This window comes from Melozone crissalis, unplaced genomic scaffold (assembly GCF_028551555.1).
Source record: "Melozone crissalis strain CALT ecotype California unplaced genomic scaffold, PUWL_Pcris_2 ptg000011l_1, whole genome shotgun sequence".
Classification (NCBI taxonomy): domain Eukaryota; kingdom Metazoa; phylum Chordata; class Aves; order Passeriformes; family Passerellidae; genus Melozone; species Melozone crissalis.
Window position 1 is genome coordinate 4,231,278 of NW_026535789.1, and position 24,947 is coordinate 4,256,224.

Below are 24,947 nucleotides of genomic sequence, written 5' to 3' on the forward strand. Positions count from 1 at the left end.
CCCAGAGGAAACATTTGGGACAGAGCCAGAGCAGGGCTGGGACAGAGAGTGAGGAGTGGGGTCAGGGTCTGGGGTTTGGGGGAAGGGTCTGGGGAACGGGGAAAAGGCCAAAAGGATAAACTGGAGCAGCACCCCAATTACCAGCACCAGCAAATTTGGCACAGAAAAAGGATCTGGAATCCTCGTCCTTGAGGTTGTTCATGGTCAGCGTCACCGAGCTCTGCCCGTTGTCCCTGGAGATCGTGAACCGGCCCTTGACCGATGGCGCGTTGCAGGTGCTGCCACCAGTGTTGATCCTTGCAACCCACTCTAGCGCCTGCCTGGGTCTCTGGCGGATCCAAAACATGTTGAAACTCCCAAAAGAGAACCCGGACCCTCGGCAGAGGAGGCGCAGGGACCCCCCGGGGGTTGGAGGTCCCCCCCGCACTCCAGCAGGGTCACGGCTGCCTGGAGCCCTGCGGGACAAAGGGGAGATGGGGATGAGGACAAAGCTCAACCCTTGACCCTGACTCTGGGCGCGAAAGTGTTCATCACCCTCCTCCCAGCTGTGTTCTGCCCCCTTTTTCCAGGTTGCCACACCTGCTTAGTGGTCCTCAACCAATCAGGTTTCCCATCCCCATCTCCCCTTTGTCCCTCAGGGCTCCGGGCGGCCATGACCCTTCTGGAGTGTGGGCGGGACCTCCAGCCACCCGGGGGTCCTTGCGCCTCCTCTGCCAAGGGTCCAGGTTCTGTTTTAGGGATTTTGGGATGGGCTGGATGCGCCAGAGACCCGGGCAGTGGCTGGAAGCAGTCGCAATAATCAGCAAAAGTGGCAGCGCCTACTATGCGGATTCGGACAAGGGCCGGCTCACGCTCTCCAGTGACAACAGGCAGAGTTAGGTGATGCTGACCATGAACAACCTCAAGGACGAGGATTCCGGATCCTATTTCTGTGCTAAATCTGTTTATGCTAGTGACTGTGGCCCTGCTGGTTATGGTGACGATGCCAGTGGTGGATCCACGCCCCCATCTCAGTGTCCCCACCTGTCCCCAAACCCCCAACAATTCCCCCAAACCTCAGCCCTGGGCCCATCCCCGCCCGGGGGTCTCTGTCCCAATCCCAAACGGGACGGGGCTGTGGGGACCCCTCTGGAGCTGTTTGGTTTCCCACCATCGCTGTCCTCACCGGGCTGTGGCATTGGGGAGGTGCCGGCGGCTCACGGCCCCGGCAGCACACACAGAACTCAATGGCTCAGCTCACCGCGAGAGGTTTGTGGCCAATCACACAAAGCAAAGGCAGATTGACACGGTGGGGCCAGATCGGGACATCCCCGTCAGTTTTGGGGAATTTGGTTGGGACGTGGAGCCCAGAGCTGAGGTTTGGGGCCAGGAGCTGAGACTGGGGCGGACCCAGTTCAGAGCTGGGAGAGGAATGGGGTCGGGGGCTGGGGTTTGGGGAAGGGTCTGGGGAACTGGGACAGGGGGGACACAGGGACGGGGATGGCGTCAATAACACAGGCGTCATTAGCAGCAGCATTGTTATAATAACCCTTTGCACAGAAATAGGATCCGGAATCCTCGTCCTTGAGGTTGTTCATGGTCAGCGTGACCGAGCTCTGCCCGTTGTCCCTGGAGATCCTGAACCGGCCTTTGAATGACGGCGCGAACACGGTGTAGGAACCATAGCTGTAGATGCCCACGACCCATTCCAAACCCTGCCTGGGTCTCTGACGGACCCAGCTCATGGACTGACCCCTGAAATTGAACCCAGATGCACGGCACAGCAATGTCAGGGACCCCCCGGGGGGCTGGATGTCCCCCCCGCACTCCAGCAGGGTCACAGCCGCCCGGAGCTCTGCGGGACAAAGGGGAGATGGGGATGAGGTCAAAGCTCAACCGTTGACCAAAATCCAGAACCTTGGCCCCAAATTCTGAACCTTGGAGTTCATCATCCTCCTCCTATCCCGTTTTCCAGATTGCCACGCCTGCTTTGAGGCCCTGGACCAATCAGGTTTCTCATCCCCACCTGCCCTTTCTCCCGCAGCGCTGTGGGCGGCCGTGACCCTGCTGGAGTGCAGGGGGGACCTCCAGCCCCCCGGGGGGTCCCTGCGCCTCCTCTGCCGAGGGTCCGGGTTCAGTTTTGGGAGTGTTGCCATGCAATGAGGGCGCCAGAGACCAAGGCTGGGGCTGGAGTGGGTCGGGAGCATCAGGAGCGATGGTTCCGGCACCAACCTCGCGCCATCGTTCAAGGATCGCGTCAGGATCTCAAGGGACAACGGGCAGAGCTCGGTTCCGCTGACCATGAACGACCTCAAGGACGAGGATTCCGCTGTTTATTTCTGTGCCAAAGAACCTGGCACTGGTTGTTGGAATGCTGCTGCTGGTTGTCCATTCAGCCTCATCCCTGTCCCCTTGCCCCACACCCTTCCCTCCAACCCCTGACCACATTCCTGACCCTTTGTCCCAATCCTGCCCTGCTCTGGCCCCAGATCTCAGCTCTGTCCCAAAATCAGGGCCGGTTTCACCCTGAGCTCGGCCTCGTCCATCAAATCCCAATCATCGCCCCCAGACTGGACCCATTCTGCCCCAAAATCTCAGTGGTGGAACTGAGTCACAGCCACGGACCCAAATCTGACCCATTTTCCCTGAATCTCGACCATTTGCACCCAGGTTTTGGGACCTTGGTTGAGCCTTGGAGCCCAGAGCTGAGTTTTGGGTCCAGGAGCTGAGATTTGGGGCAGAACCAGTTCAGAGCTGGGACACGGGGACAGGAATGGGGTCAGGGTCTGGGTACTGGGAGAAGGGTCTGGGGAATGAGGATGGAAGTGGGCAGAGCAATGAGGATGGGGTCAACATTATAAGCATTGTTCCCTAAATAATTATCAGCAGATCTGGCGCAGAAATACGATCCGGAATCCTCGTCCCTGAGGTTGTTCATGGTCAGCGTCACCGAGCTCTGCCCGTTGTCCCTGCAGATGCTGACCCTGTCCTTGAATGAGGGCCCGTAGCTGGCGCTGGAACCGTCCCTGTTGATCCCCGTGAGCCACTCCAGCCCCTGACCGGGTCTCTGGCGCATCCAGAACATTCCTTTGCTCCCGAAATCGAACTTGGACCCTCGGCAGAGGAGGCGCAGGGACCCCCTGGGGGGCTGGTCTTCCCCCCCGGCCTCCACCAGGGTCACGGCCGCTCTCCCATCCCCAAACCTTCACTGGTTTTGCCGCAAATTCCCTTTGTCTGGCATGAAATATCCAAGAGAGATTTCCTATATGGAAAAATCCCTAAAACCCTGCAATTAGCCCCAGTCCACCCATTAATTAATTGGACAGCTCTGCCTGACTTTTGCATTGCCTCATCCCCATCTCCCCTTTGTCCCGCAGGGCTCCGGGCAGCCGTGACCCTGCTGGAGTGCGGGGGGGGTACCTCCAGCCTCCCGGGGGTTCCCTGCGCCTCCTCTGCCGAGGGTCCGGGTTCAGTTTTGGCAGTTTCGGCATGCAGTGGATCCGCCAGAAACCCGGGCAGGGCTTGGAGTAGCTCGCAGGGATCAGTGAAAATGGTGGCACCACCAACTATGTGCCATCGGCCAAGGGCCTGTTCAGGATCTCCAGGGACAACGGGAAGAGCTCGGTGACGCTGACCATGAACAACCTCAAGGACGACGATTCCGCCCTTTATTTCTGTGGCAAATGTTACACTAGTGGTTGTGTTAGTGGTGGTGCTACCTATGGTGTTGATGGTGGTGTTGGTCCCAAGCCCTCTCCTCTCTGTTCCCAAATATCTCAGAATTCTCCGATCCTTCCCCAAAATCCCCACCCCTGTTTCTCAAATCTTGACCATTTCCCCCTAAACTCCACCCCTGCTGCCACAGCTTTTGGTTTCCCCCCAATTTTCCCCATTTCTCCCCAATCTCCCCCAGATACCCTCCGTCCCAGTGTGGCACGGGGATCGCTCCAGGGCCCTTTGCACACAAAGCTTTTTGTGCAGCCAGCGCTCTGCCGCAGCGCCCCGAGGCTGAGCTGCCCTCTGCCAAACACAGATGTTCATAACGACCAAAACCAGGAACTTTCTGTTTCCTTTCCTGCCCCGGCTGGGCCCCGGCAGCTGCCACGGAGGAAGTGGGGGGAGGCTGCAGAGCCCCAAAATCGCGGCGTCTTCTCCTCCCTCCCTCCCTCCCTCGCTCCCACCTGGGGCTTCACTTCTCCCTCAGCGGCCTCGGTGTCTGGTGCTGCTCCTTGGGGCTGGGCTGGAATCCTCTGTGGGAGCTATGGAGAAAAAACCCTTTTTTTTACACAAAAACACATGACATTTTGGGGAATTTGAATTTTTCAAATTGATATCGAGCCAAGGGCTCCATGCTGAGACAAGCAGAGGGGTGCAAGGGTGGAGTCACCTGAAACGTTCCATCGGTGAAGGGCAGGGTCAGAATGGCTAAGGAGAGCTCAGGAGCCAAAATGGCCCCGAGTGGGCCCCGAGCTGAGGTTTGGGGCCAGGAGCTGAGAATGTGGGGCAGAGCCAGGGCAGGGTTGCGGCACAGGGACAGGAAAGGAGTCAGGGGCTGGGGTTTGGGGGAAGGGTCTGGGGAACGGGGACAGGGGGGGAACCTGGGGGCATGGGCAGGGCTACACAATATGCAGCAGCGTGATTATAGTAACCACTACCAGAAGTTTTGGCAAAGAAATAGGTGGCAGAATCCTCGTCCTTGAGGTTGTTCGTGTTCAGCATCACCGAGCTCTGCCCGTTGTCCCTGGAGATCCTGAACCGGCCCTGAACCGAGGGCGCGTATCTGGTGCTGGAACCACTGCTGTAGATCACCGCGAGCCACTCCAGGCCCTGCCCGGGTCTCTGGCGGATCCAGAGCATGTCAAAACCGCTGAAAAAGAAGCCGGACCCTCGGCAGAGGAGGCGCAGGGAGCCCCCGGGGGGCTGGAGGTCCCCCCCGCACTCCAGCAGGGTCACGGCTGCCCAGAGCCCCGCGGGACAAAAGGGAGATGGGGATGAGGAGATGCAAAAGTCAGGCACAGCTTCCCAATTAATTAATGGGTGGATTGGGGCTAATTGCAGATTTGAAGGCACATTACGATACTGGAAATCTCTGTTGGAGTTTTGAGGCCAGACAAAGGGAGTTAGGGGCAGAAACACAGTGAAGGTTTGGGGATGGGGGAGCGGCCGTGACCCTGCTGGAGTGCGGGGGGGACCTCCAGCTCCCCGGGGGGTCCCTGCACCTCTTCTGCTGAGGGTCTGGGTTTGATTTTGGAAAATTTGGGATGGGCTGGATGCGCCAGAGTCTCGGACAGGGGCTGGAACACATCGGAGGGATCCAAAGTGATGGCAGCACCTACTATGCGCCATCGTTCAGGGGCCGGGTCACGATCTCCAGGGACAACGGGCAGAGCTCGGTGACGCTGACCATGAACAACCTCAAGGACGAGGATTCCGAATCCTATTTCTGCGCCAAATGTTACAGTAGTGGTTGTGGTCCTAATATTGATGCTGGTTATGATGACGATGCCAGTGGTGGCCCCTCCTCGATACTGTGCCCACAAACACCCCAAAACCCCACATTCTACCCCCAAATCTTTAGCGTTGGCCACAAATCTTGACCATTTTCCCCAATCTCCCCAATCATTGTCTCACCTCACTCATTTCCATGGGGCTTTCAGAATTTGAAATAATTCTCAAAGGTTCATCCCCAAAACCCTGCCCTTTGTGCCCCAGATCTCAGCGGGGTCTACTTGTGACCATTGGCTCCAAACTCAGCTGGTTCTGCCCCAAATCTCGGCTCTTGGCGCCACACCTCAGCTTTTGGCTCCAAGACTCAATCAAGGCTCTCAACCCTGGGTGCAAATGGTCAAGATTTGGGAAAAATGGTCCAGATTTGGGTGTGTGGGCGTCAACAATGGTGTCAAGGGTAGGAGGGAAGGACCTGGGCAACAGGGATGGGGATGGGACCAAAATTAGAACTAGCCGGATGAGCCTCTGTACTGGTTTAGGGCAAATTTGTTAAAGAATCTGCAAAGGAGGGCCCCTCCAGGAAGCAAAACCCACACGGCCCCTCCGCCCAACCGGTTCGGGAAAAAATTCCTCGGACAGAAGTGGAAAGAACCTTTTTATTTGACTGGCACAGCACCCCCCGCACACAAAATGAACAATACCAGCTGACACCGCTCTGAGAAAGATGACAAAATCAGAAAGTCTCTTTCGGGGGTGGTTGCTCTGTTCTCAGTCCCTCCGGCGCTGGGCCAGCTGCTGCAGCCAAACCTTTGGTGTTCCCGGGTCCCAGTCCGGAGCAGGTTCGAGATGGTCACAGGAACAGGAGAGAAGAAACAGTCCGGGAAGGAATTTGGACTGTTTAGCTAAACTAGCTAATAAGCAGAAGCAAAAGTGAGAGCAGAAGCAAGAGCAGAAAAGCAAGCAAGCAAAAGCAACAAGCTGCCAACTAGAAGGGGAAAAGCAGCCCTATGTACTGCCTTGTCTCCGTGTCCCTGATAAGGGAAACCCAAACAAACTTCCACTTTTCAGAGCCAGTCTTAAAGGCACAGAACAGATGAATGGGGATACAAGCATCATAACGTCACCCCAGGACATTCCACCCGTTATCCCCATATCATCAACATACTACAACACATCATGCATTATTCATACAAAATTTCCATCTGTTTCCCCAAAATTACAAGCAATACCCATCATGCCTTCATCACATCCCCACACTGGACCACTGAATCCAGGCCCTATATTACAGAGCTGCAGGATTCCCCCTTTTCACTTTAGTCACTTAAAGCTCCATCTATCACTTGCTCAGACCTTCGACACTTACACATTTCCTTCTCCATCTTCCACTTGCCCAGACCTTCAACTCTTACACATTTCCTTCTATCTCATGTCTGTATGGTTTAATGTACAGACAATGGCAGTAACATCCAATGAACAGTGATATTGCATATCATTCTTACCCCACAATCATATCTCCCTGAGGTACACATCGTGTTGTTCCATCTCTTTGCATTATCCACCACGTGCAACCTGGTCCCTGAGCAAAGACAACCCCACGAATGGGTTTGTCTCTACTCGAGGCAGAGTTGATCCACACAGTCTTCCCTAACAAACCTCTGATATGTACCACTGGGACTTTGTCTCCTTCTATTACATTCAGGGACTCAGACTGGGCAGGACCTGCTCGGTTGGTGGAACCTCGGGTGTTGACTAACCAGGTGGCCTTTGCTAAATGCTGCTCCCAATTCTTGAAAGATCCCCCACCCAAAGCTTTCAACTGGGTTTTTAGTAGTCCATTGTACCTCTCCACTTTCCCTGCAGCTGGTGCATGGTAGGGGATATGGTACACCCACTCAATGCCATGTTCCCTAGCCCAGGTGTTGATAAGGCTGTTCTTGAAATGAGTCCCGTTGTCTGACTCGATCCTCTCAGGGGTGCCATGTCTCCACAGGACTTGCTTTTCAAGGCCCAGGATGGTGTTCCGGGCTGTGGCATGAGACACAGGGTAGGTTTCCAACCATCCAGTGCTGGCTTCCACCATGGTCAGCACGTAGCGCTTGCCCTGGCATGTCTGGGGCAGTGTGTTGGAGTCAATCTGCCAGGCCTCCCCATACTTGTACTTGGACCACCACCCACCGTACCGCAGGGGCTTCACTCGCTCGGCCTGCTTGATGGCAGCACACGTCTCACAGTCATGGATAACCTGAGAAATACTGTCCATGGTTAGATCCACCCCTCGCTCTAGTGCCCATTTATAGGTGGCATCTCTGCCCTGGTGGCCTGAGGCATCATGGGCCCATCTAGCTAGGAATAACTGTCCCTTATGTTCCCACTCTAGGTCTATGTTGGACACCCCTATCTTTGCAGCTTGGTCTACCTGCTCATTGTTCTGGTGCTCCTCATTGGCCCTATTCTTGGGTACATGGGCATCTACATGGCAGACTTTCACAGGTAGCCTCCCTACCCTGGTAGCAATGTCTTTCCACTCATCAGCAGCCCAAATTGGTTTTCGCTCTACGTTGCCAATTGGCCTCTTTCCACCTCTCCAGCCATCCCCACAGAGCATTGGCTACCATCCATGAATCGGTGTAGAGGCAGAGCTTTGGCCACTTCTCTCTCTCAGCAATGTCCAGGGCCAGTTGAACAGCTTTGAGTTCAGCAAGTTGGCTCGATCCACCTTCTCCTTCGGCAGCTTGTGCAACCTGTCGTGTGGGGCTCCATATGGCTGCTTTCCACTTCTGGTTCATCCCTACCATGCGACAGGAACCGTCGGTGAAAAGAGCGTAGCACAATTCCTCTGGGAAAACTTGGTTATATGGAGGAGCTTCTTCAGTCCATGTTGGACACCCCTATCTTTGCGGCTTGGTCCACCTGCTCATGGTTCTGCTGCTCCTCATTGGCCCTGCTCTTGGGGGCATGGGCATCTGCATGGCGGACTTTCGCAGGTGTCCTGGGGTGACGTGATGATGCTCATATCCCCATTCATCTGTTCTGTGCCTTTAAGAGCGGCTCTGAAGAGTGGAAGTTTTGTTTGGGTTTCCCTTATCAGGGACACAGAGACGAGCAGTACTTGGGGCTGTTTTTCACTCCTTGCTTTCAGCTTGCTGCTTTGCATGCTCCCTTTTCTGCTCTCGCTTTTGCTTCTGCTTATTAGCTAGTTCAGCTAAACAGTCCAAATTCCTTCCTGGACTGTTTCTCCTCTCCTGTTCCTGTGACCATCTCGAACTATTGAAGTGAAGGGAGAAGGACCATCCGATTGATGCATCGAACTCCGATTTATTGATCAATCAATCCCCTTAAATAACAGTGTTAACGAATTTCATGCGTATTCTGTAATCCAAGTTCATGATAGGCTGACAGAGAAAACTCTAACCACTCCTTTTGTTTTAGAATACCTACAATTGTTTATCAAAAACAGAACCAACGTTCCCACTGTGATATGAAGGGTTCCCAAAACTTCCACATCGGTTCCCAGGGTGCCAGCTTTTCCCAGAGCAGGTGTTCTGCTTGTTATAGGAAGACCGCCTGAGAACTTTATTGTTTATAAAGAGAGTCGAATTGTTTATAGAAATCAGAAGGCTGAGAACTGCGTTAGGAACTGCTTTACTTTTCCCTTTTACTTTTCTCTCAATCGTATCTCTCATGGCCTTTTTCTTTAAGCCATTCTTGAACTAAACTCTCCACATTGAACCTGCTCCGCACTGGGACCCGGGAACACCGAAGGTTCGGCTGCAGCAGCCGCCCCAGCGCCGGAGGGACTGAGAACAGAGCGACTACCCCCAGAAGAGACTTTCCAATTTTGTCATCTTTCTCAGAGCGGCGTTATTACAGCGAACCTGTTGAAGGTCTCCACGGCGAGAGAAAGACGAGAATCTTGTTTCTTGATCGGAAGGCTGGATTTATTGATATGTGATACATAATACATTATGACTGTACTAAAAAGAATAAAAAGGGAGGTTTGCAGATGCTTGCTAAGCTAAGAATAGCAAGAAAGAAAACATAACAAAGTTGTGTCCAGGGACTCTGTCCCCAGCTTGCTCCTGTGATTGGCCATTAATTATAAACACGGGAACATGAGCCAATCACAGGTGCATCCCATTGCATTTCACAGCAGCTGATAACAATTGTTTACATTCTCTTTCTGGGGGCCCTCAGCTTCCCAGAAAATGCAGAAATCTGAAAGAAAGGATTTCTGTGGAAAAGCGTCTGCGACACGGTGTCATCGGGTATTGTTCATTTTGTGTGCTGGGGGGTGCTGTGCCTGAAATAAACAGGTTCTTTCCACCTCTCTCCGAGGAATTTTTTCCCGCACCGGTTGGGCGGTGGGGCCGTGTGGGTTTTGCTTTCTGGAGGGGGGCCCTCATTTTCAGATTGTCCTGGGGTGACGTCACGATGCTCGTATCCCCATCCATCTGTTCTGTGCCTTCAAGAGCGGCTCTGAAGAGTGGAAGTTTTGTTTGGGTTTCTCTTATCAGGGACACAGAGACGAGCAGTACTTGCGGCTGTTTTCACTTCTTGCTTTCAGCTTGCTGCTTTGCTCGCCCCCTTTTCTGCTCTCGCTTCTGCTTCTGCTCATTAGCTGGTTCAGCTAAACAGTCCAAATCCCTTCCCGGACTGTTTCTCCTCTCCTGTTCCTGTGACCATCTCGAACCTGCTCCGCACTGGGACCTGGGAACACCGAAGGTTCGGCTGCAGCAGCTGGTCCAGCGCCGGAGGGACTGAGAACAGAGCGACCACCCCCGAAAGAGACTTTCTGATTTTGCCATCTTTGTCAGAGCGGTGTCATCGGGTATTGTTCATTTTGCTTGCGGGGGGGTGCTGCGCCTGAAATAAACAGGTTCTTTCCACCTCTCTCCAAGGAATTTTTTCCCGAACCGGTTGGGCGGAGGGGCCGTGTGGGTTTTGCTTTCTGGAGGGGCCCCCTCCTTTCCAGATCCTTTAACAAATCTGCCCTAAACCAGGACACCATGTCTCTGGCGTCTCTCCTGCTGCAAAGGTGACAACCATACCCTTGGGGCTTGGGACAGCGTCTCCCCGCCGTCGGCCGCGTCGGGGTTGCCAACTCGGGACTGGCTGGGGGTGCCTGAGAGGCTCCCAGAGGGACAGAGACACTGTAACAGAGACAGGTAAACTGAACAGCCCTGGAGTTTTGGAGGTCATCACAAATTGGCCCAAAGGTGAAAATTTTGGTGTCACAGATGGAGAACGAGACCGGCGACAGGGACCGAAGAAGCTCCTCCATATAACCAAGCTTTCCCGGAGGAAACGCGCTGCGCTCTTTTCACTGACGGTCATTGGAATTTATAAGGTTAGAGGATTTTTAAGAAGTGGTTAAAGAAAGGTATGTGGGTTTTAGATTGGAGTTTTTTTAGCACTGCAGAAAAGTTTGTCATGCAAGCAGAAAAGTTTCCCAAGCAGTAGACGTGACAAACAACAACAGGCCTCTGTAGAATTGGCTTTAAGATGGCAGCAAAGTTATTTAATGTATATCTTCAGAAGGTTAGCATGAATAGAACTCTGTTCTTCGTCTCTTATGAACCAGTCTTTGTTTTAGCTACCATTACGTGTGTTTTATAAGATTAGATAGAATGCTCGTCAATATGTGTTTTCTCTGTGTGATTGGCTGAAAACGCAGACTGAGATGATTTCATGTGTTGCTGTATGAGCCCTCTTAGAGGAGACATTTTGGGGCGGATCAGTGAGCTGTTCATGTCTCCTTTTTGCGTTCTGAGACTGATGTGCTGGAAATAAGAGCAAAAATCTCTTCGCTGGTCCAGTTGCAATGTTATCCATACTAAATATTTCGCCACGGCCTAGCGAGTTCCTTTTTAAGACGTGAGTTCCTGACACAATTGGACTTATAACTGCCCATCCCTCGAGAACGGCTCCTGTCGCATCGTAGGGATGAACCGGAAGTGGAAAGCAGCCGTGTGGAGCCCCACAGGACAGGTTGCACAAGCTACCGAAGGAGAAGGTGGATCGAGCCAACTCGCTGAACTCAAAGCTGTTCAGCTGGCCCTGGACATTCTGAGATAGAGAAGTGGCCAAAGCTCTGCCTCTACACTGATTCCTGGATGGTGGCCAATGCTCTGTGGGGATGGCTGGAGAGGTGGAAAGAGGCCAACTGGCAGCGTAGAGGGAAACCAATTTGGGCTGCTGAGGAGTGGAAAGACATCGCTACCAGGGTAGGGAGGCCACCTGTTGTCCTGGTTTAGGGCAAATTTGTTAAAGAATCTGCAAAGGAGGGCCCCTCCAGAAAGCAAAACCCACACGGCCCCTCCGCTCAACCGGTGCGGGAAAAAATTCCTCGGAGAGAGGTGGAAAGAACTTGTTTATTTCAGGCACAGCACCCCCCAGCACACAAAATGAACAATACCCGATGACACCGCTCTGAGAAAGATGGCAAAATCAGAAAGTCTCTTTCGGGGGTGGTCGCTCTGTTCTCAGTCCCTCCGGCGCTGGGGCGGCTGCTGCAGCCGAACCTTCGGTGTTCCCGGGTCCCAGTGCGGAGCAGGTTCAATGTGGAGAGTTTAGTTCAAGAATGGCTTAAAGAAAAAGGCCATGAGAGATACGATTGAGAGAAAAGTAAAAGGGAAAAGTAAAGCAGTTCCTAACGCAGTTCTCAGCCTTCTGATTTCTATAAACAATTCGACTCTCTTTATAAACAATAAAGTTCTCAGGCGGACTTCCCATAACAAGCAGAACACCTGCTCTGGGAAAAGCTGGCACCCTGGGAACCGATGTGGAAGTTTTGGGAACCCTTCGTATCACAGTGGGAACGTTGGTTCTGTTTTTGATAAACAATTGTAGGTATTCTAAAACAAAAGGAGTGGTTAGAGTTTTCTCTGTTAGCCTATCATAAACTTGGATTACAGAATACGCATAAATTTCGTTAACACTGTTATTTAAGGGGATTGATTGATCAATAAATCGGAGTTCAATGCATCAATCGGATGGTCCTTCTCCCTTCACTTCAATAGTTCGAGATGGTCACAGGAACAGGAGAGGAGAAACAGTCCGGGAAGGGATTTGGACTGTTTAGCTGAACCAGCTAATGAGCAGAAGCAGAAGCGAGAGCAGAAAAGGGGGCGAGCGAAGCAGCAAGCTGAAAGCAAGGAGTGAAAAACAGCCCCAAGTACTGCTCGTCTCTGTGTCCCTGATAAGGGAAACCCAAACAAAACTTCCACTCTTCAGAGTCGCTCTTAATGGCACAGAACAGATGGGTGGGGATACGAGCATCATAATGTGGGATTTCAGCGCCTCAGGACTGAGGTGCAGAGTGACCGAGACCACCCTTGGGGGACTCGGGGGTCCTGGAATGTCGCCAGAAGTGTCTGGTGGCTGGACTTTGATCCTGCACGGGAGACGACGCGTGTGTGAGGATGGGAGGATTTCACCGGGGTAAATGGTGAAGGGATGAGTTAATTAGAGTGTAAAACACAGGGTTTAGGATTTCGGTACAGGGAGGTCTGGAGAAGTAAGATGGAGGAATTGGGGCGTGTCCTGTCCTTCTTCTTCTTCTTCTTCTTCTTGGCCTCCATCTTCTGTGGTGGTGGTGGCACTTTGGGATTGGTTATTACTAAAAGTGCACCGGTCAATAAGGGTGAAAGGTATTGGAAAGAATAGGTAAATATTGTATACGTAATTTTGAGTGTAAAGATAAGTGACCGCCCCGGGGGCTCGCGGTGTGCACCTGTATGAGGATGGGAGGATTTCACGGGGATAAATGGTGAAGGGATAAGTTAATTAGAGTAGTGTGCACCTGTATGAGGATGGGAGGATTTCACGGGGATAAATGGTGAAGGGATAAGTTAATTAGAGTAGTGTGCACCTGTATGAGGAAGGGAGGATTTGAGTAATTTTGAGTATAAAGATAAGTGACCGCCCCGGGGGCTGGCAGTGTGCTCGTGGCTGGCTTGCTGTGCGGACCTCTGTCGGGCAGAGAGAAAAATCTTTTAGATAAACAACCACTAAACACTGAAGTCCGAGAAAGACCTGAAGCCTCTTCTCGTCCTTTGGAGCGCGGGCTGCCCAAGGCCATCCCCGAGCCTTTCCAGGCCATAAAACAGCCGAGAGAAGGGACACATAACGTCACCCCAGGACACCTGTGAAGGTCTGCCATGCAGATGCCCATGTGCACAAGAGCAGGGCCAATGAGGAGCAGCAGAACCATGAGCAGGTAGACCAGGATGCAAAGATAGGGGTGTCCAACATGGACTGAAGAAGCTCCTCCATATAACCAAGTTTTTCCAGAGGAATCACGCCACGCTCTTTTCACCGACGGTTCCTGTGGCATCGTAGGGATGAACCGGAAGTGGAAAGCAGCCGTGTGGAGCCCCGCAGGACAGGTTGCACAAGCTGCCGAAGGAGAAGGTGGATCGAGCCAACTGGCTGAACTCAAAGCTGTTCAACTGGCCCTGGACATTGCTGAGAGAGAGAAGTGGCCAAAGCTCTGCCTCTACACCGATTCATGGTAGGTGGCCAATGCTCTGTGGGGATGGCTGGAGAGGTGGAAAGAGGCCAACTGGCAACGTAGAGCGAAAACCAATTTGGGCTGCTGAGGAGTGGAAAGACATCGCTACCAGGGTAGGGAGGCCACCTGTGAAAGTCCGCCATGTCGATGCTCATATCCCCAAGAGCAGGGCCAATGAGGAGCACCAGAACAATGAGCAGGTAGACCAAGCTGCAAAGATAGGGGTGTCCAAAATAGACCTAGATTTGGAACATAAGGGACAGTTATTCCTAGCTCGATGGGCCCATGATGCCTCAGGCCACCAGGGCAGAGATGCCACCTATAAGTGGGCACGAGACCAAGGGGTGGATTTAACCATGGACAGTATTTCTCAGGTTATCCATGACTGTGAGACGTGTGCTGCCATCAAGCAGGCCGAGCGAGTGAAGCCCCTGTGGTACGGTGGGTGGTGGTCCAAGTACAAGTATGGGGAGGCCTGGCAGATTTACTCCATCACACTGCCCCAGACACGCCAGGGTCAGCGCTACGTGCTGACCATGGTGGAAGCCAGCACTGGATGGTTGGAAACCTACCCTGTGTCTCATGCCACAGCCTGCAACACCATCCTGGGCCTGGAAAAGCAAGTTCTGTGGAGACATGGCACCCCTGAGAGGATCGAGTCAGACAACGGGACTCATTTCAAGAACAGCCTTATCAACACCTGGGCTAGGGAACATGGCATTGAGTGGGTGTACCATATCCCCTACCATGCACCAGCTGCAGGGAAAGTGGAGAGGTACAATGGACTACTAAAAACCCAGTTGAAAGCTTTGGGTGGGGGATCTTTCAAGAATTGGGAGCAGCATTTAGCAAAGGCCACCTGGTTAGTCAACACCCGAGGTTCCACCAACCGAGCAGGTCCTGCCCAGTCTGAGTCCCTGAATGTAATAGAAGGAGACAAAGTCCCAGTGGTACATATCAGAGGTTTGTTAGGGAAGACTGTGTGGATCAACTCTGCCTCGAGTAGAGACAAACCCATTCGTGGGGTTGTCTTTGCTCAGGGACCAGGTTGCACGTGGTGGATAATGCAAAGAGATGGAACAACACGATGTGTACCTCAGGGAGATATGATTGTGGGGTAAGAATGATATGCAATATCACTGTTCATTGGATGTTACTGCCATTGTCTGTACATTAAACCATACAGACATGAGATAGAAGGAAATGTGTAAGAGTTGAAGGTCTGGGCAAGTGGAAGATGGAGAAGGAAATGTGTAAGTGTCGAAGGTCTGAGCAAGTGATAGATGGAGCTTTAAGTGACTAAAGTGAAAAGGGGGAATCCTGCAGCTCTGTAATATAGGGCCTGGATTCAGTGGTCCAGTGTGGGGATGTGATGAAGGCATGATGGGTATTGCTTGTAATTTTGGGGAAACAGATGGAAATTTTGTATGAATAATGCATGATGTGTTGTAGTATGTTGATGATATGGGGATAACGGGTAGAATGTCCTGGGGTGACGTTATGATGCTTGTATCCCCATTCATCTGTTCTGTGCCTTTAAGACTGGCTCTGAAAAGTGGAAGTTTGTTTGGGTTTCCCTTATCAGGGACACGGAGACAAGGCAGTACATAGGGCTGCTTTTCCCCTTCTAGTTGGCAGCTTGTTGCTTTTGCTTGCTTGCTTTTCTGCTCTTGCTTCTGCTCTCACTTTTGCTTCTGCTTATTAGCTAGTTTAGCTAAACAGTCCAAATTCCTTCCCGGACTGTTTCTTCTCTCCTGTTCCTGTGACCATCTCGAACCTGCTCCGGACTGGGACCCGGGAACACCAAAGGTTTGGCTGCAGCAGCTGGCCCAGCGCCGGAGGGACTGAGAACAGAGCAACCACCCCCGAAAGAGACTTTCTGATTTTGTCATCTTTCTCAGAGCGGTGTCAGCTGGTATTGTTCATTTTGTGTGCGGGGGGTGCTGTGCCAGTCAAATAAACAGGTTCTTTCCACCTCTCTCCGAGGAATTTTTTCCCGAACCGGTTGGGCGGAGGGGCCGTGTGGATTTTGCTCTCTGGAGGGGGCCTCCTTTGCAGATTCCTTAACAAATTTGCCCTAAACCAGTACAGAGGCTCATCCGGCTAGTTCTAATTTTGGTCCCATCCCCATCCCTGTTGCCCAGGTCCTTCCCTCCTACCCTTGACACCATTGTTGACGCCCACACACCCAAATCTGGACCATTTTTCCCAAATCTTGACCATTTGCACCCAGGGTTGAGAGCCTTGATTGAGCCTTGGAGCCAAGAGCTGAGGTGTGGCGCCAAGAGCCGAGATTTGAGGCAGAACCAGCTGAGTTTGGAGCCAATGGTCACAAGTGAACCCCGCTGAGATCTGGGGCACAAAGGGCAGTGTTTTGGGGATGAACCTTTGAGAAATATTTCAAATTCTGAAAGCCCCATGGAAATGAGTGAGGTGAGACAATGATTGGGGAGATTGGGAAAAATGGTCAAGATTTGTGGCCAACACTAAAGATTTGGGGGTAGAATGTGGGGTTTTGGGGTGTTTGTGGGCACAGCAATGAGGAGGGGCCACCACTGGCATCGTCATCATAACCAGCATCAATATTAGGACCACAACCACTGCTGTAACATTTGACGCAGAAATAGGATCCGGAATCCTCTTCCTTGAGGTTGTTCATGGTCAGCGTCACCAAGCTCTGCCCGTTGTCCCGGGAGATCGTGACCCGGCCCTTGACTGAATCCGCGTAGCCGGAGTTGCCACCATCGTCACTGATCCACGCGACCCACTCCAGCCCCTGCCCGGATCTCTGGCGCACCCAGAACATGTCGTAGCTCCCAAAACTGAACCCGGAGCCTCGGCAGAGAAGGCACAGGGACCCCCCGGGGGGCTGGAGGTCCCCCCCGCACTCCAGCAGGGTCACGGCCACCCGGAGCCCTGTGGGACAAAGGGGAGAGGATGGAAATCAAAAGTCTGATTGGTCAAGGGCCTCCAAGTGGGTTTGGACAGCTGAAAAAAGGGGCAGGACCCACCAGGGAAGAGGATGATGAACTCCAAGGGTCCCAATTTTGGGCCAAGAGTCAGGATTTGGGTAAAGGGTTGAGCTTTGGCCTCATCCCCATCTCCCCTTTGTCCCTCAGGGCTCCGGGCGGCCGTGACCCTGCTGGAGTGCGGGGGGGACCTCCAGTCCCCCGGGGGGTCCCTGCGCCTCCTCTGCCGAGGGTCCGGGTTCAGTTTCGGGAGTTTCTCCATGCTCTGGCTGTGTCAGAAACCCGGACAGGGGCAGGAATACGTTGCAGGGATCTGGAGCAGTGGTTCCTACATCGCCTACGCGCCATCGATCAAGGGCCGGTTCGCGATCTCCAGGGACAACGGGCAGAGCTCAGTGACGCTGACCATGAACAACCTCAAGGACGAGGAGTCCAGATCCTATTTCTGTGCAAAATCTGGCTATGATAATGATTGGAGTGCTGCTGCTTCTGATGAAGACACCAGTTGTAGGTCCACACCCCTCCCTACGCCCCCTGTCCCCAAATCCAGAGCCTTCCTCCAAATCTCAGCCCTTGACCCTTTGTCCACATTTGCCCCAATGGTCAGCACTGACCCCCAACCCTCCCCTACTCCTGCCTCAAAATTCAACCATTGGCCCCAAACCTTCACCCCTGGGCTCCAGTTCTGGCCTCCTCCAATCAGGGCCCGGGAGATGGGGGAGATTATCGTCGAATGGGCAAAACTGAGGGAAAGTCGAGAGTTGGGGCATCAGCGGCAGAGTGTGGAAGGAACAGGTGAAGATTTGATGAACAGAGCTGGGAGTCGGGGCAGGATCTCTGGGGATTGTGGGCCCTTGGGATGCAAGGGGGCTGGGGTCGCTGCAGGACTTGTTGTCAATACGAGCAGGACCAGCAGAACCATAACCATTATTGCTACGTTTGGCGCAGAAATAAACGGCGGAATCCTCGTCCTGGAGGTTGTTTATGGTCAGCGTCATCAAGCTCTGCCCGTTGTCCCTGGAGATCGTGAACCGGCCCTTGACTGATGGCGTGTAGTCAGTGTAACCACCACTGTTGATACTGGCGATGTATTCCAGAGTCTTCCCAGATTTCTGTCGGATCCAGAACATTCCAAAACTACCAAAATCAAACCTAGATGCCCGGCAGAGCAACTTCAGGGACCCCCTGGGGGGCTGGAGGTCCCCTCCGCACTCCAGCAGGGTCACGGCCGCCTGAAGCCCTGCGGGACAAAGGGGAGATGGGGATGAGGCCAAAGCTCAACCCTTGACCCAAATCCTTATTGCTGGCCCCAAATTGGGACCCTTGGAGTTCATCATCCTCCTGCAGCACCTGCTGGCCCTCCCAGATGGATCCCACACCCTTTTTCTGGCATGGCGGTGCCCACTTTGGGCCCTCAGCCAATCAGGTTTCTCATCCCCATCTCCCCTTTGTCCCGCAGGGCTCCGCACGGCCGTGACCCTGCTGGAGTGCGGGGGAAACCTCCAGCCCCCTGGGGACTCCCTGCGCCTCCTCTGCCGCGGGTCCGGGTTCAGTTTCGGGAGTTTCTCCATGTTCTGGGTCTGCCAGAGACCCAGGCAGGGACTGGAATACATCGCGGGGATCAAGAGCAACGGTGGTGGCATTGGCTACTCAGATTCAGTCAAGGGCCGGTTCAGGATCTCCAGGGACAACGGGCAGAGCTCGGTGATGCTGACCAAGAACAACCTCAAGGACGTCGATTCCGGATCCTATTTCGGTGCCAAATGTGTTGATGGTGTTTGTGGTAACAGTGCTGGTGCTGTTGCTTATGTTGCTGCTTTTGGTTGTAGTCCCAAGCCGCCACCACTTGTTGCTCAAATCTCCCTGAATCCTCTGATCTTTCCCACAAATCGCAGCCGTTCTTCTCAAATGTCCATCACTTTAACCCAAACTCTGCCCCTACCTTGCCTAAGTCTCCATTTTCTCCCCAGTTTTGCCCATTTGACCCAAATCTCCCCCAGCTGCCCGGCCCCTGATTGGCCGAGCTCGCCATGAACCTCAAGGACGAGGATTCCGGATGCCAATTCTGTGCCAAGGCTGCTGGTTCCTGTTGGGGTAATGATGTCACTGTTATTGGCCACTTCCCCTTGCCTGGGCCCCTCCTGTCCCAAAATCCCCAGAACCTTTACCCAAATCTCAGCCCTTGACCTCATTCTTGACCCTTTGCCCAGATCTCCCCCAGTTCCACCCATCGTGGCAAAAGAGCCCAAACCCCCAAACTGGTTCTGTCCCAAACCCTCCTGCTTTGGCCCCAAAACTCCCCCGATTCCGCCCCACTTTGGGCTCCCAGCCGCAGCCGCTGACCCAAACCTCACCCGCCGTCCCGAAATCTCGGCCCTTTGGGCACTTTTGGGGCACGAGGGGGAGATTTGGGGCCGAGAGTTGAGTTTGGGGCGAGACGCAGGGGAGGGTTTGGGGCCAAATGGCAGCATTGGGGCAAAGGGGGCGGGGCTGGGACAAAGGGTCAGGGGTGGGTCAGGGGGGTTTGGGGAAGGGTCTGGGGACATCTGGAGGATTTTATTAAGAGTTGGTTAGCTGAGAAAGGCCATACTGACATAATGCCACTGGTTAAGCTGAAAGAGGGTGGTCAGCAGTCTCTGATTCAGTGACTGCTGACAAGCAAGAATGCCGGATGGCCTTGCTGCAACATGAGGAAAGGGAGGTGAGATTAGTCCTGAATATCTGCAGAATGTAACAGAAGAATAAGCACAATAATGTAGAAGTAGGTGTAGTTGTTGATATGTAACTAACCAATCCTGAGCTCAACTTTTGCAATATGTATGAAGCTTATTAAGAACTATATTTAACCCGCCGTATTCGATCAATAAATTGGACTTGGATGAACCAATTGGTGTCTGGGTCTCCTTCCTCCGACAAATGGTGGAGAATGCGGGCAAAGGCAGCATTCTGAACGTTCGCTCTCTTGGATTATAAATTCGCCACGGTCGAGGAAGTTGGGTGAGAGTCCTTGCAGCCGGGATGGTGCCGGATTTTAAAAGCACCCTTGAGGATTACAAAAGGTATCTCAAGTCTCTACGTGTCGCCGAGAGCCTGGAAGGCTGCAACAGCGCGCGCTGATATATAGGTATGGATAGGCAAGCGACATACGATTCCTTCTCCTCATATTTAGAAAGACGAGGAGTAAAAGGGATAGATTTAAAAAAGGAATTACCAGGGTTATTAGCTTATGGTTATTCTAAAGCAATTTTTGCTAATTCATATACAGTTCATGAGATAGTAGAGTGGAAAAGGTTTGGGGATATCCTGTGGGATACAGTGTTAGATGATGATAAGTCAGCAAAGACATTTGGCAAGTTATGGCGAGGCGGTGGAAGTAGCTTCTAATCTTGCATGTCCGGTTACATACACACCACAGTATGATGCACAGGGGAACCTTACACATAATATAGCGGAATATACTCCCTTAGATTGGAAGATGTTAGCTCAATTACGTTCTATGGTTAGTTTGGAGTAAAAAGTGAACCTGTTAGGCAAATGCAAGAGTGTTAGCTACTTTAGGGGCAAATTGGACTATTGAGGAAGCTTTAGAGCGAATGGCATTAATGCCAACAGCTTCACAGGCATTTATAGTAGAAACTTTAAAGGAATTAGGATTAGGGTTACAAAGGCAAGCAGAGTCTACTCAAAATCAGGTGTTAGCTGCTCAGAATCAGGTGTTAGCTGCTCTTGCTCCTCTCCGAAGCGGCTCACTGGCAGACACGCAGAGCTCGAGACCATTCATCAAGTGTTACTGATGCGGCAATGAGGGACATACGCGCCCAGACACAAGTAGCCGCCGTGACATCGGAGACATCAGCTGCTGCCGTGACATCACTGTCACCTCCTGTCTGCAACCAGCAACAGCAGAGAGCCTCGGTTTGGATTTATCAGCAGCAGTAGACGTCACACTAATGACGAACCGGCCTGAGAGGATACAAACTGGAGTAAAGGGTCCTCTTATATTAAATGGATAAAGATGTGGAGCATTGTTATTAGGACGTTCTTCAATAACTATGCTGGGATTATTTGTATTGCCTGGTGTTATCGATGTGGATTATACAGGGGAAATACAAATCATGGTTTACACCCTTTATCCTCCTATTAAAATAACAAAAGGACAACGCATCGCACAATTAATACCACTATCACAAATGACATCTGGTATACTGTCATTTACTGGAAAAACACGGGATGAAAAGGGTTTTGGCTCTACTGGTGTTACACTTTTAACTGTGGATTTACAAAATAGACCAAAACAAAAAGTGGAATCACCCATGGGCATCAAAGCATAACCCTTTATGGATTATTTGATACAGGAGCTATTACAGCTTTTACAGATGCGGGAAAGAAATCAAGGCGTGCTGCTGTCACCTGGCAAGAAAAAGGACAATGGAAGCATCAACTTCTTACAGCAGATCCTGCAGATAGCTTACAAACTTTGGAATTGTTGGCTGTAGTATGGGCAGTGTCCAACTTACAGGAGCCTTTAAATGTGGTCACAGACTCTATGTATGTTGCAGGAGTAGCCAGACGAATAGAGGAAGCAGCAATTAAGGGAGTGAAGAATAAACGATTGTATGAGTTATTGGTACAATTAAGGAAAGCTTTACGAGAGAGAAATGCAGTGTATTCTGTCATTCATATTAGGAGCCATAAATGGTCTGAAGGTTTAGGAGAAGGGAATGAACGTGCAGACAAATTGGTTACTTTACCCATTGATAACTCTTGTCCTATTGATAAGCATACATTGGCCAGAGAAGCACATAGTAAATATCATCAAAATGCAAAGGGATTAGCAAAGCACTTTGAGCTGAGTCTATCAGAAGCTAAGGCTATTGTTAGAGCATGTCCAACATGTAGTTATCATAATGGTGGAATAGGTTTAGGCATTGGAGTTAATCCTCGAGGTTTAGAAATAAATGAGAAATGGCAAATGGATGTTACACATATAGCTAGATTTGGTAAAGTTAAGTGTGTGCATGTCACTATAGATACATATAGTCATTACATATGGGCTACGGCTTAGGCCGGGGAAAAAGCTACACGTGTTATCAGGCACCTGTTAAGTTGCTTTGCTGTTATGGGAGTCCCAAAGAGTATCAAAACGGACAATGGTTAAGCTTATGTGAGTGCTAGGGTCCAGAAATTTTTGAATCAGTGGTCTGTTAAGCATGTGACAGGTATTCCACACTCTCCTACTGGATAGGCAATAGTGGAAAGAGCAAATGGTACCCTTAAGCAGTATGTTGAGAAGCATCAAGATATAAAGGACCCACAATCATGTTTAGCTAAGGTTCTGCATGTGATCAATCATTTATGTATTTTTGGGGAAGACGATATCCCTCCTGCAATTAAACATCATCCGAGGTCAGGTCAGGAAAACTCGACTACAGGATTATGGGAAAAACCTGCAAAAGTATTATATTGGGGTCAGGGGTATCTTTGTGTTTCCTCACCTACAGGACCTTTGTGGGTGCCTGCTAAGTGGACTAAACTTGTTTTTGTTGCAGCCTCTGGTGGACTGTCTCACGGAGGAGGACAGGGAGCGAATGAGGGAGAATCTGCCTCTAGTCCTACAACCGCTGCTGCTACAGCTGAAGGGACACTCGAAAGTGTTGGACAAAGCACTGACACGTCACTATCGGACGGCCCAGGAGCTGATTGGTTTTATTGACTCATTATCAACTTTTCGTTTAACAAATCCAGCAAAGGAACATTGCCTTGACTGTCATGATCCACATTGTGCTGCCTGGATAGCCCTACGTTGTGGGGGTTGTGATAGAACTTTTTGGATAGAACAATCATTATTATGGGATTTATGGTGTCACATTTGTGAGCACGAGCACACGTGGGGTAAAAGCTGGCAAGATGAATTAAGGAGACAAACAGGGCTAAATGCATATGTAGCTTTAAATCTTTATGAGTCTCCTGAACAAAAAATTCTTGCTTATTATCGTTGGGAAGTACAATGTGTTGTAAATAGAATTGAGGTTCAAAGTAAATCACGTATAGTCTCTGTAAGGTGTAGAAAATTAGTACCTTTAACACAACGTTCGATTGTAGGGTCCTTCAGGGGGAATCCAGAAAGAGCATTGCATCATTGCATTGAAAAATTACAAAAATTAAGTTTGCAAGTAACAGTACCAGTAAAGTTAGGAGCAGCAAAACTGAAAACAGATAAGAAACAGAAGGTAAGATGGGGAACAACCTCATCTAAATAAGGCTATTAGTGATTGCTAATTAGTTTTCTATGATTAGGGCAATTTCACTTCTATGAGACCCTGCCTTGTTGGATGCTGTAGCTCCATGGGACCCTGCTTCGTAGCATGCTATAGGTGTTGAAGAACAAGAACAGCGATTATGAGATAAGATACATTTTGTATTAAAGAAGGAGCTTGAATTGGTAGCTGTATATAGTAAGAAAGCTGAAGAGGTTTTGCAATCACCACCATTGAACTGGTTGGATTGGATCACACAGATAAATTTTAATACTGATCCTTTCCTATATACAGTTCCTTGTTATGTTTGCAAAAGGGATGCTGATAAGTGCTATGCATGGATAGCTTTGCTTTGTGCAAGTTGTAATAAGATTTATTGGTACTCACAAAAGACAATAGCAAATTTATGGTGTGGACCTTGTTTCGGGAAGTGGATTCAAGATTTTGTCTGGGTTAGAGCTCTTGAACAAAGTACTGGCCTGCCAGGACGGGCAGGATTGGAGCTTTTTGAGAGTGCAGAATAAGTGGTTATAGCATATATTAGATAGAAGTTGCAGCAAGCACTTAGAGAGCTTGAAGTTACTAGTGCCTCACGCATTATAGCAGCTCGCTGTAAAGCTGATTTGCCTTTAAACTTGCCATATGCTATACCTGTGAGCAAGGATGCTGATTTGGAGTTAGATCAGTGTATTCAAAGACTGACTCAGGTCCATTTTAATCAGCCTAACAAATCAGGTAAAAGACAGCGGAGGAAGAAAAAACAGGCAAAAAGGAAAGAAAAATGAAGTTTGTTTTTATTATACTGCTTAACGCTGTAGCGATTAAAGCTGTAGGAATAACACATTTCAGTCAGCCAAGAGAAAATCTATGGGTAACACTTGCTAATCAAATTAACCAATCATCCCTTTGTCTTAGTCTTGGAGGGGTTACTAATCCATTTCGAACATGCCTGGTAGGACTTCCAGTGTGGTCTCCTGGAGAATTTTGCAGTTTAACAAGTAATCGAACTTTATGCATGCGTAACATGTCTAACATCACATTGCCAGCACAGCAAGGATATACTGCAGGTCAGAGCGATGGCTATCGCCAATGCTTACTAATCCAATCACTTAACACCTCTTTGCATTCTCCTCCTGAGGAATCGGATTTTTTGGAAGTGCAAATGCCAGTATGCCTAACATTACAGCTGGAGGATAGTTTAGTTTCAAACCCTTGGATGTTCAAAATTTAAATCAACCTAAAGACACATGGGCCACCTTAGATTCATCCCTGAATTTGAGTGAATTCTCTCCACAGCATTACAGTCAATGTAACGGCACAAACATCACGGCACCAATGAAATTACCTACAGGAATATTTCTAATTTGTGGAGACAGGGCGTGGAATGGTGTACCAGCTAAGCCACAGGGTGGACCCTGTTATTTGGGAAAATTGTCCTTGTTTCATCCTAATGTGTCCTTGCTAATGCAGCTCAGTCAAACATCAAACAGGAAAAGGCGTAGTATACATGACTTGGCCTGCAGCCAGATAAGAGATCCAAAGTTTTGGGGTACATTCAGACAAGTAGTAGTTTCAACTATCTTACCAGGAGCATCTGCCAATAAGGCTATGAATTTAGCAAAACAATTAGGGTGCTGGACAAGAAATGAGCTGAACCAGACATCCCAAATTCTGGACATGATGACTGCAGATGTGCAAAGTGTTAACCATGCTGTTTTACAAAATAGAGCTGCTGTAGACTTTTTGCTCTTAGCACAAGGGCATGGATGTGAAGAATTTGAG

General features: G+C 50.8%; 1 gene segment (V, D, J or C); it reads right to left on the minus strand.

The window, feature by feature from the left end:
- Positions 1-1,927: 1,927 nt before the first annotated feature.
- On the minus strand, positions 1,928-17,256 carry LOC128933574 (immunoglobulin heavy variable 3-23-like). The segment is given in 4 exon segments: positions 1,928-2,043; positions 4,578-4,926; positions 10,476-10,549; positions 17,250-17,256. Coding segments are annotated over 4 exon segments (546 nt in total).
- Positions 17,257-24,947: the final 7,691 nt, after the last annotated feature.